Below are 13,001 nucleotides of genomic sequence, written 5' to 3'. Positions count from 1 at the left end.
TCACATATTCACATAAAGAGATTAAATTCAAGTGCCAGCGATTCCCTCCCCGGCCCCCGCTTTTTCTCCAATGTTTAAGAGACAACAGTATAGTTAGGAGTGTTGCTGTGATGAAGTATTTGTATGTGTAGTCTGGGTCCCGGGATACAGTAACACGGGTTCATGCACTTGCAAGAGAGAGAGAAAATAGAAACCAAAGGGGTTAGAAGAATCTGAGAAGCTAAAAGGGTGTTAAGTGTAGCAGAGAAAGATAAGAGCTTTGATTCTATTTGCCAAAAGCACAGGGATACACTTCTTATTTTCCAAACAAATTCCCCTGACACAGGCCACTGCAAGGAAGCGCAGATAACACCAGCAACCGAGCCTCCTCTGAGAGAACCATTTCTGAGTTAATAATCGCAAGTCAAGGACCAACAGCCCAAAACGAAGGAAGAAATGATGTCATGGGCTTTGCAGTATAATGCTACGGTAGATAAGAAAAAAGAAAATCAAAGTGATTCAGTCCATGATCACCAGAGAATATGAAACCCTAGAACTGAGGATAGTTTTGAAATACATGAAAGCTCATTCCTGTCCCTGCTATGTACTGTTTTCTGTATTTCTAAAGGTCTGCTGAACATCTGCAAATAAATCTGTGCTATCTGAAACTCACTCTCCAAACAAGCATCTCCTTTCCTACATCTCCAATTTCATTCCTAAGCTCCTCCTGATTTCCTTCTGGTCCCTTTTATCTTCAGCGTCATCTGAACTACTTTTCTCATCTATCACATAACTTGGTTCCTTCACTCAAAACCTTACCTAGTTTGCCAGCGCCACATTCAGCTAACGAGTTAAGCATCTGAGATCCTTCAATATGTAGTCCAGCCTCCCTTTCCAGCCCCAGACCCTCTTAATAGCCTGTGTACTCCCACTGCCTGCCCTACGTAGTCTTACCTCTCATTCCTTAACACATCTCTGGATTGTCACTAACTCTATGGACCACTGTCAAACTTTAAAGTCCAAATCAATATCCCTTCTATCACCTTGATTCCACCTCACCTCGAACTCTGTCTTAGGAAGAATCAATTTCTCTGCTTCCTGTGTTTTTCAAACACTATGCATACAGGAGCGTATCAGGTCTCTACAAACTATAGTTTGTTTCATATAAAGGTTTCTTCTTAGACAGTGGAACTCTAGAAATTAGGGACTCTTACTTATTTTCATATTTTTTCTATAGGTGCTTTTCTATAGGTGTTTTGTTTTCTATAGGTGCTTTCTATAGGTGTTTCAACAAACATTAGGCATACTGGATTAAATGTCTTCAACATTCTCATTACTCAGCATAATTTCTATGTGATTCTATCCCTTGTGGCATTTCCCAGCAATGAACTTATGATACTTATAGAAAAAATGTACTCAAAAGAACTTCTAAAAAATATAGTAAACAAGGAATATAATGTCAGTCAACTTTTGTTGATAACTTGGAAAACAGGAAAAGAAGTGAGTTATTACCCAAAAGGGAAAATTTTAAAAATGATTAATATACATATCTTGGCTATGCTTTGATACACTTGAATATAGATATTTGTCAATACCTTGATCAAAGTAAGATAATAATGTTATATTAAGTGGCAATTTACTTTTTTTTTCCTGAACTATCTATCCACACTCAACCATCTATCTTAATGTATTTAGTCCATTTTTGAAATAACTGAGTCTTTTTGTTTTTTTCCCATTAATGTTGGCTTGCTGTGTGGTTCTAGCTTGAGGATTTGACATTTTGACAAATAGTCTCTGAACCTGAAAATGTAGGAAAAATCCTATACCACAGCAGTGCCACTACAGAAATGCCACTTAGGGACATCTCTTAACAGAGTTAGCTTGACTTTTTCAAAAACACTCATCTCCTGTGATAGTGAGTCCTTCATATAAGGATTTCAATGTACAAGTTTGCCAGTCCCAGACATACCAACTACTTTCCTGCCTTTGTGTCTTTGCTCTGAGTTTATCTCGATTGTTAATGCAACTTTCCATGCCCTCAGAAATCCCAGTTATTCATGAAGTTTTCTTTGGTGCTTTCTTTTTTCTTTCTCTGGGAAAAGAGAGTAGCATGGAAGACATGGCTTCAAGTAGGTTTTGGTCAATATAGAAAGAACACCACTTCTGTTTTCTTTACTACTCTATGTAAGAGCTAAGAAATTAGATAGATGACTTCAGAGTTGAAGACACATGTGTCATATAGATTTGGCCATGGTGGACCACAGGAATCCTCATCACTAAAGAGAGGCAAGTGCCCTCAGGTTCCTATAGCTGAGTTCACCTTCAAATGGAGAGCAAGAAGGAAACACATCAAAAGAAGGCAATAAATTTTCTTTTTTCTTTGTCCCTTGGACTTTACCTTTGATAGCCCCTCTTCTGTAGTTAAATGTGATATATGGAATGGGTGCGTTTGTGCAGATCATTTTTATAGAAAATTGACAATACATCATGAATTAAAAACGTATAACATATATTAAATTTCATCCATGTTGTAAAATTGTTTTTTAAATATATTTTTTCATGTTATTTATTTTAGAGAGAGAGCATGAATGGGGAAGAAGGGCAGAGGGAGATAGAGAATCCCAATCAGGTTCCATGCTCATGACCTGAGCCAAAATCAAGAGACAGATGCCCAACTAACTGAGTCACCTAGGCACCATATAAAATTGTTAAAGTTTATTTAGCAATCACTGATTTACCCTATCTGTGGCTACCATGCTTGTTCTTTCTTTAGATTTAAGCATCAAGAGTGATCTGAACATATATGTAAACCATTACAAGAAAGAAGACAATGATAGGAGGAAAAGAAAAACATTGATTCATGAATTAGAAAGTAAGCAAGTTTGGGGATAACTGGTTTACTTTCATAAAGGTAAATATAAAAATTAAAATTAAAATAAGATAAAAAGAGAAAGGAAGGCAAACCATAAGAGACTCTTAAATTTAGGGAACAAACTGAGGGTTGCTGGAGGGTGGGTGGGGGAATGGGCTAAATGGGTGATGGACATTAAGGAAGGTACTTGTTGGGATGAGCACTGGGTGTTATATGTAAGTGATGAATCACTGGGTTCTACTCCTGTAACTAACTTGCATGTAAATAAATAAATTTTAAAAAATTAAAATGAACATGAAGTGAAAGAGTTCAGGTAGAGATTCTTTACAAATTATACACAATCCATCCAATTTGACATGTTATAGCCCCAAACATAATCAATACATATTTAAACATTTAATGAAAAATGAATTTATGCCACATAGCCAAATTTATTTGTGTTTACATTTTCAATCTTCTGAAATTTCTCAGGCTTAAAGTTGCTGAAAGGCCAAAAAAATCTCAAATTTATTCAAGCTATTAAAGAAGAACTGCATATAGGACATTAAGTTGTTGCTCAAATGTTACTGAGCAGTAAAATACCATGATAAAGTGGCATCTTTCTGTGTCTCTATTACATCTTCAGCACTAAAATTAATTTATGATCAGTCATCAATTCATTTACATGTCGTTTTATGCTAAATCCTTCCTTGCTGATAAATGCTTATCCTTAGATCCATTAAGCTAGAGTAAAGTCTGTGCTTTATAATATGACCCTGCTAATTGTTGCATTACCATTTTTATGAGATACAAAAACTGGCTGTCCCCCATTTTTTCAGCCAATATTTAATCGAGGAACTCTTCCTATTAAGTGCAATCAGTCTAACTATGTGTTAAGTAAAATCTTCAGCTATACTTGTCTTTGGATAAATCAATCCAAATATTGACCTCTGCTTAAATGGAGAAAAACATGTCTAATATTTAGAAATTTTTCTCTCCCTCAAACATATTGAATATGCAACAATTCCACCTGCATTCCTCAGAGAGAGAAAGAATGTGTAATATACATGAAAGCAAAATAAGCGATTAAAAAATGTCTTCCTTGGGACATAGGACACCTGTTAGCTTGCTCCACTCAGGTGAATAAATGATGTTCCCCTTTTATCTGTTAAATCTGAAGTAAATATTTAATTTCTTTTTAAATACATCACAGTCTAAGATAATGATTTCATTATTTTTGGCATCATCTCTGAAATTCTCCTAGTACTACAATATTTTCCTTAAGTTTTTGCAACAAAAACAAGGCATCAGGTCACACTTTTAAGTGGCCAATTCTCTAAAAGCTGTGTGGTCGAGTAAGGTGGTGAGGCTGCCAGGTTTTACTGTGTTCAAAATGATCTGGTTTGGGAGTTCCAGTAAAACCTCCAAAGACATAAAATACAGAAAATATAGAGCCGCGATTTCCTTTCAGCCGTGGTATTTATGTGGGGTCCAGCAGTTAAGGAAACTTTTATTCATTTCACTTCATGGCTTTCCCTCTTGGTTGTACTTTTGGTGATCAGTGAAGCAGTTAGAATCTTGGCTTCATGCTCAGGACATTTTCCTTCTGTCCTCTCTCACACTGCCTTCTGTTTCTTTTTTCCTGTGGTGGACTCATTAAATGCAGGAAACACTTACCCTTGACTCCCATCATGGAAGATATAGAAAGAAGTATTAACTCCTCTCCCTACCCTGTTGCCCAAAAATGGTGGATTTGGCATTTAGGAAGACATATAGCAAGCATATTCCTAAAGACTGAAATAATTCTATACGTTTACTTTCTAGCCCAAATCAGTGTGATGTGCTATAATCAAGATAGCTTTAGACTTTATTACTACCAAAGAGATTTAAATTATGCTATAAATAAATTAAAAATGAGATTCCCCACAAAAAGTGCTGATACAGATGATTCTTGTTAGCGAGAGTCACCATAACTGAATATAGAACTAAATGTAAGATAATAAGTAATAAAGGTTACAGCTAAAAATTAATATTTTTTACTCTTGATTAAGTGCATGGGGGAAGGATTAATGTTTCCAGAGATAAAATTATATGTTGTATTTGTATGAATATATATTCATATATGTACACACATACACGCATGCATGCAGAAAGGAAGAGAGACACAGAAAGACAGAGATAGAGATCTGTATGTTAGGTAATAGACCGAGAGATCATTTTCCTTTTAAATATGTTAAATTCAGAGATGAAAAAAAAAGTTGGTCATATCCAGAGCAAGGATCATGGTCATTTATCTTGAAAGTAAGATACTTATTTTGAAAATTCTTTTGCCACCTATCAGGTGGGTATAACCTTAAAAGATGTTAAACCCCTCTGTCACCCAATTTTCGTATCTGTAAAATATGAACTAAAATAGGTTTGTGATAGGTAAGGGATTTAATATATGTTAAAACTTTAGGACAGGGATCAGCAAACTTTTCTATAAAGTGCCAGATACCAAATATTTGAATCTTTGCCGTCTCTTTTCGTTTGTTTCATGTTCTCTTACAATTGTTTAAATATGTAGGCAACATTCTTAGCTCATGGAGTCACAACAAAAAATCAGGTCACTGCTTGAAGAGTGCCTTGCACTTACTAAGGGCTATATATGCACAAGATAGTATTCTTCTTGTTGATGGCATTATTATTATTATTATTATCATTATTATTATTATCATATTTAAATTCCTAGCCAACAGTTTGGAAGGAAGAGACATTTGGTAAATGTTTGTTGTAGGAATAAATAAATAATATAGTAGACTTGCAAATACATTTTCCACATTACTGTTTTAGAAACTGAATGTTTATTTCTCCCTAAAATTCATGTGTTAAAAGCCCTAACCCCTAATGTTATAGTATTTGGAGGTGGGGTCTTTGGGAGGTAATTAGGTTTAGATGAAGTCGTGAAGGTGGGTTCATCAGACAGAATTAGCAAACTTTTAAAAAGAGACCAGAGAGCTTGCTGTCTCTCTTTGCCTTTTGAGAACACGCGTGGAGATACCTGGTTGTAAGCCAGGAGGAGAAATTCACCAGGAACCAAATCTCCTGGCACCTTGATCTTGGACTTCCCAGCCTCCAGAACTGTGAGAAATAAATGTTTGTTAAGTCACCCAGTCAATGGCATTTTGTTAGAGCAGCCTAACAAGACTAAGACATTGAGATTATGGAATAGGAAACTGCTGATATTTTCCTTTCTTCTTGCTTTTCCATTCATGGACCATTATTTCAAAATTTAAGATGTCTATCACAAATTACTTAGTTGTTTTGAAAATATCTGGAATTTATATAATTATTTCTTTATAAAGATGGGCTCTGCACTTATTCCTTAATGTGATTAAGTGTTGGAATGTTATATATACAAGTAAAATACACACCGGCTTTTTAGCCCATCTCTGGGTTACCACTGGACTATCATTCTGCTTGGATTTAGAGTTTCAGGGAATGGAATATAACTTTTTGTCGCATTTAATAAAAATGGTTCTTAGTTTCATGAAAATGAAAATCTCTACCAAAGAATTTAGGTGAAAGTAATGACTGAATTCCTCACATCACGTACGAATTTAGAACCCTGAGTAAATTACAGTAAAATCAGAATCCTCTCTGTGGGCACTTACCATCTTAGAAACATAAAAAGCCAATGGCAACAGTGTCTGTTTTTACTGCCCACCTCAATTAAGGCCATTAAACTAGGTTTAAGGGTCTGAAGAAAACATAAACACATTAGAACAATATTCATCAGCATGTTGATTTCTGAAACATTTGGTCCATACATACATTCACCTTAGGGCCATCCCCATGTATGCTTACATGTGCATATGTGCACACACACACACTTACACACTCACATATGCTTACAATCCTATTTACACCCACACACACCTACACACACTCACACAGAGCCCTAAATACACTCACACATGCAGTTGTAATCACAAACCCTATCAATATTCTTTCACACACACATCCCACCCTCACTCACACTTCCTACACACACACTTTTTAAAGAAAATATATTTACTTTTGATTTATATTTACTTACATTACACTTATACACTAGAAAACAAAACAAATTACATCTTTGGTCATACCTTCCCCACAAAGTTACTGCAGAGCCAAAAAAAAAAAAAAAAAAAAAAGGAAAAAAGAGGAGAAGAAAAAAAGGAGAAGAAAAAAAAGAAAAGAAAAAAGGAAAAAAAGAAAAAAAAGAGTTTCCTTTGGCTACTTCCTGTAAACTACAACTTCTTTCACTGAGAAGATGCATTATTCATAGGGCAAATTCATCATGTAATACACACCTAAACACCCTGAGGTTTTTATATACAGCAGTAATTAAGCAGTGAATTCAAGTAGGAAAACAGACTGTTTTCTTAGCAATAAAAGCTTCATTTGGAATGAACAGTATACTAGCTACAAGGAGAAAGGCAGATTGGTTTTAACCATGTTCACATTAGACAGCCTAACAGGTGAGCATGTAAAAGTGCGAAATGGCAATCTTCTGATTTATAGATATATTTATCATCTTTGACATTATAATATTTAATAAAAGGACTACATAGGCTATAGCTGCCCTTTTTTGTGTGCTATTATTGCAATTCTTACTGCATTCCTAATGGAGAGGAGTTCAGTATCATTAGTGAGATATGCAAAAATATGCAGAATTTTACCCTGAAGGAGATTATGTTGGAAATTCAGGCAAGAGGGCTTAACATAATAGTGCACTAATAAGTTAGCTCTCTGCATTCAAAGACTCAAACTTTTGCTTTGCCACCTTCAGTTGGATCTCGATTTCAAATCGCAGCAGTATATCTGGAGTTCTTAAATCTTAATTAGCCTGGCAAGCAGACAGCCCCCAGGTAAGAAGCAAAACAAAAAAAGTGGGCTCCTGCATCACACATTGTATTATTCAGGAAGGCATAGAGAGGAAACATATAGGTCCTCATCCTTTTCCATCACTGTCCTAAAGAAGTTTCCATCAGTGTTGGCTCAAGTCAGAGTGACAAACCTTTGCAAGCTGGGAGCATACACATGAATTAAATGGGACCACGGTACACGCCTCCTAGGATGAAGATGATATTATCAAGGTAAATAGAGACATGGGTGATTTTTCTGAGAAGACCCAATGCCTGCAAAAGCAAGATCTACATTTGGGGTAGTTGCGTCTTTACAGTCACATAAGAGACATTTATGTATGTGTGTCAAAGAATGGATATCTACTGGAATAGAAAGACTACATTTTTACATTTTCCCAGATTCATTGTGTACACATTAGGATTCAAGTTTTTTCAACAAAATTGGATAAACTTAAATCCTTTCAAATAGGTTGCAGTCCTGGGATCATCTTAGGAGTGTAGCAACTGCAACATTTCACTTAGTGAACAAAGCCAGAGGACGCCAGAGGACTAAACTGCAAAAATAACTGTATTACTTGGGAGAGGAGCAATTACTGAATCCAACGATATGAAATGCGTAAATGTATGGCTTATCTCGCTATACATTTTCTCCACACAATACCTTGTGCAACCTTAGAGAGGCTCATTCTGAAGACTTGCTTATTTTCATCAGTGAACGATTGTACAGAGTGAAATATCAAAAAGTGTTTTGAGATTGCGTTCACTTTGTATGTTGCTCCTGATATACAAAATATATCATTTCTAAAAGTCAAGGTTTTTTTTTTTTTTTTATGTAATAGACTTGGTTCCCCAGTAGAGTGAACTTTTCTTGAAAGCCCTGGATATAATTGAGTTTTCTTTCATGTCTTTAAGGCTTTTTAAAATTCATGAATTTTCTTATCATTTTTGCAGCAAAGCAAAAGTATTTCCAAATCCTTTTTGAATTTTATGTTTAATATTAACATATTTAAAATGTTATAGAAATAGCTGGAGTGGAATAAATCTTACATAAGAAAGTGCTTGATTTTTGATGCATTTGAGTGTAATAAATAGGTCAGTTATTCCTATTAAATCAGTTACGTTACCTGTCACAGAGCTGTCTAGATTGTCCATACTGGATCCGGGTGTCTGCTCTAGTGCCCTCAGGGGCCTGGGGATTTCTAAAGCTTCTTCCTCATCATCAGCATCATCATCTGGAACATCTGTTTCCAAATCGGAAATCAAGGCTCCGGACATGTAACCTAATGGTGGAACCGGGGGCTGTGGAGGTTGATTATTGCTTTGAATGTGCCTAGAATTCAAATGGGAGGAAAAAAAGAAGGAATTCATTAACAACCCACAAAATTATAATTACAATTAAACAGCATGTTACAGCGACTAATTTTTTCTTCTTGCTTTCTATTAACTAATTTTGGAGCTTATGATGGTTTCTCAGAAGAGACAATGGGCTATGTATACATGACTAGTCAAAACCATAACCATATAAACTATTACACTCTTCTATTGGTATTCATGGGGTAATATACAGAGAAAAAATATACAGACCTAGTATTTTTGTGTAAATAAATCATCAAAGGAGAATAGGAATGTTTGCACAAATATTTAAAGTTGTTTTTGTTTTTGTTTTTGTACCATAAGAGTATAATAATTTTGTTTCCAGCTTAGTGTGGAAGTTGCATTCAGCCTGTGTGGAGGCCATATGAAGAAAAGATGTCACATGAAGAGTTAAATCCAATAACCCTTCTCCCAACCATGAGCACACTGCCTGACCTACAAGGCTTTCTTCCTGCAGGCTCCCCCATGAATCAGGCCGCTGGTTGTTTCCACTTTAACAAAGTTTAAAGTAGGAATGACTACTTTGTGTTCAGGTTACTTATTTGTGCCTCTGTTTTACCTACTGAAGTCTAAAACACTTAAAATACATAAAAGGTTCATCTCAGCATTTTCTGTGTTTAGAATATCAGGTGTGCTAAACATACCCTTTGCAATGCATGTGTATCTTTAATCTCAGCCTTGTGAAGTAGACAGAATTCATATTTTCAGCTCTTAGAACCTACCCAAGGGATGTTCAAACTTAAGTGACTTGTTTCAAATGGCATGGTTAGCAATACGTAGAGTTGGACCCTAGGTTCAGTTGATTCGCTTTGTGACTACTTAAGAATTTCTTCTAGGTGCACCTGGGTGGCTCAGGTGGTTAAGCATCCGACTTTAGCTCAGGACACGATCTCATGGTTTGTGAGTTCGAGCCCCGCATTGGGTTCTGTGCTGACAGCTTGGAGCCTGGAGCTTGCTTCGGATTCTGTGTCTCCCTCTCTCTCTCTCTACCCCTCCCCTGCTTGTGCTCTGTTTCTCAAAAATAAACACTAAGAAAAAAATATTTTCTTCTGAATTATAAAATGTCATTATATATATGTATAACAAATAAAAATGGCATATATATAACATATATATAACAAATAAAAATGACATATCTATGTATCACATATATATATAACAAAGAATGACATATATACATATGACATACATATGACATATGTATATATGTAATTCTTATTTGTTACTTGTTAGTTGTTATTTGTTCCTGTCATTAGGGAGTGAATATACCACATACCTTAATACAGTAAATCTTTTTTTTTTTTTTGCCTTAATACAAAGTATTTAAAAGACGTTGGCTATTTAAGGCAGATGTATAAGTGTTATGCATTTTCACCCAAAGATTTTGAATTAGAAATACAAGGTTATTTTTAATACCTGCATTTTGGGGGCAATTATTTCACTTGTCCAGAATTTATTTAACATCCCTCTCCCAAATGCATTCTTGAACTGGCACCAACTCCAATGTTAGCAACATTATAAATTTTTCAATGGAAAAAAACCCTTAAGATGTTAGTTCCAGAAGCCACCTCAATATCATCAAGTCCACATCTTTAACTTAATGGGTCAGGAATATGAGGTCCCAAGTCATCATCTGACATTCATTATAGCTCATTTATGTAAAAATCAGAAAGTTTCTTAACTACCAATGCAGAATATCTTGAGTGTTGATGATGACATCCTGTAAATGTTGCCTCAAATTCTGTTTGTGAATCAAGAATGGACTGAGTCAAGTCATGAGCAAGAGAATACAAGGTGATATTTACATATATGATTCCTTCTCTAATGGTGTGCACTTTGGTCCTGGAAGGTACCAAATAAACTGACGTTCTAGTCTTACATCATTGCTGACACCTCTTGAATGGAACAAATATACATTAATGTAAAAAAAAACATATTTCTTGAATTCAGCAGAATTAGGAGATAAACTAAAATAGGAAGAGGGTGCAAAACATTTACAAATATCTTCTAGTGACAAGCACTGTGCTATGCACTACATGGGTCAATATATACAGAGTCCCTGGAGGTGGATCCTAGGAATTATTATTTCTTAAATATTTCTCCTGTGATGTTGATGTACAGCTCAGATGAGGAGCATATTCCATTCCTGAAGGGTGAGATCCTGTGTGAGTACATAGAGGTTCATAACTTTTACATAGGGAGTCAGCAATGACACTCTGGAGGATTGTTGGACTGAACAGAAACATACTCAGAGAAAGAAACAGGGTTTTCCCTATGGGTACTTGGAGCAGGTAAAGAAGAACTAGTTTGTTCACTCATTTAGCATATATCTGTGCAACACTCACTAAGGGTAGTGCTCTTCTAAGGGTGGAAATACAGCAGTGAACAATTTAAGTGAAAACCCAAGCTCTTCTGAATAGCAGCTATATTACAGCTAGATACTGTACTTAGTCTTGTATATGAGGAAACTCATTAAATTCTTTTTTTTAAAGATGTTATTTTTAGTAATCTCTAACATCCAATGTGGGGCTCGAACTCATAACCTCGAGATCAAGAGTCACATGCTCTACTGACTAAGCCAGGAAGAACTCATTTAATTCTCACACAATATGATGTGTAATAAAGAATTTGACCTTGCCCAAAGAAAAGCTAGGCTTTTGTCATGTGCTCCAGGGAGATAATCTCTAAGTTCTAGAATATCCTACCTGATAGAAGTGTCTTGTTCACCTGGTAATCTTAGGCTTTTCCAGAGAGTCCAATAATGTGATTTATGGTAGGGGCTTTTAGCCACATGGTATCAGTTTGCCTTCTGGAGGAGCTAGAGACTGAGGTCAGCCATGCAGATAGCTAACAATGTCTATGACAAAGGTGCAAGAAAGACCATGAAGCTCAAGGTTCACGTGAGTTTCCCTGGTTGGTAATACTCCATGCATATTGTCACACGTTGTTGGTGGGAAAGTAATGCTTTCCACAACTCCTTTGGGAGAGGGCGACTGGAAGCTCTACCTTTGGAACCTTCCCAGACTCTGTCCTGTGCATCTCTTCTCTTGGCTGATTTTAATCTGTATCTTTTCAATATAATAGACCGTAACTTTCAGTATAATGGCATTCAGTGAGTTCTATAGTTCTTTCTAGTGAATTACTGAAACCAAGTGGTCTTAGAGACTATTCTCTTACATTGTATATGAGCTAATTGGTATTATCATCATCATTTTACAAATGAGAGTATGAAGCACAGAAATGTTAAGTTGCTCAGTGTCATATAGCTTGTAAGTAGTGACAGTGCTACTTGTCCCAACCTCAACTGCCCTCAGTCAAATCCCCGATCAGGCAATCTGGAATATCTGAGAGTGGGGACTACATATCAATATATTTTAAGGTTATCCAGGTGAAATGCAGGTGAATTTGGGAACACCTAAGCTATAATCTGTGTCTTAAATTAGTGAAGTACATGGCCACATTAAACTGAAGGAAATCCTCTGGCTCTTAAAGCAGTCGGCTTCAACTTAAATAGTGGTATTTTATGAAGCAGCCTGATGCAAAATAATACTGTTTAACAGATTTGCTTTGACCTTTGAAAACATATCTGATGATTGAGAAAAAAATGTTTAAAAACCTCTGGTTCTAAGAAAAGATCCTATGCTCATAAGAAGCTTTAAATAATACTCTTGGTTTTAGTATCTCTTTGTACATTTTGCTGTATTTTTAAAATAAACAGTTCAACACTGAGAATGAGATATATCTCATTATCAACTATCCCAGTAACTAAGACTGTCAAAAAAAGCAAATACTATTTCATAAAAAATTAACTTCAAGTACATCGTGGAAATCAACAGAAGATAATCAGAGGTATGTCACTGAGATTTCATTTTCAAGAGTCAGACTTATATGTCACTATTTGAGAGAAG

General features: G+C 35.7%; 1 protein-coding gene across 1 annotated transcript in view; it reads right to left on the bottom strand.

Annotated features, from left to right (window-relative positions):
* ROBO2 (roundabout guidance receptor 2) overlaps positions 1-13,001 on the bottom strand; it is a 599,260-nt gene that overhangs the window by 17,750 nt on the left and 568,509 nt on the right. The window contains exon 26 of the mRNA XM_042954335.1: positions 8,844-9,049. Coding sequence (XP_042810269.1) covers positions 8,844-9,049 — 206 coding nt within the window. The remainder of the gene's footprint in view (positions 1-8,843; positions 9,050-13,001) is intronic.

This window comes from Panthera leo, chromosome C2 (assembly GCF_018350215.1).
Source record: "Panthera leo isolate Ple1 chromosome C2, P.leo_Ple1_pat1.1, whole genome shotgun sequence".
NCBI lineage: Eukaryota > Metazoa > Chordata > Mammalia > Carnivora > Felidae > Panthera > Panthera leo.
The sequence above is the reverse complement of the archived record's forward strand: the minus strand, read 5'-3'. Positions and strand labels throughout refer to the sequence as shown.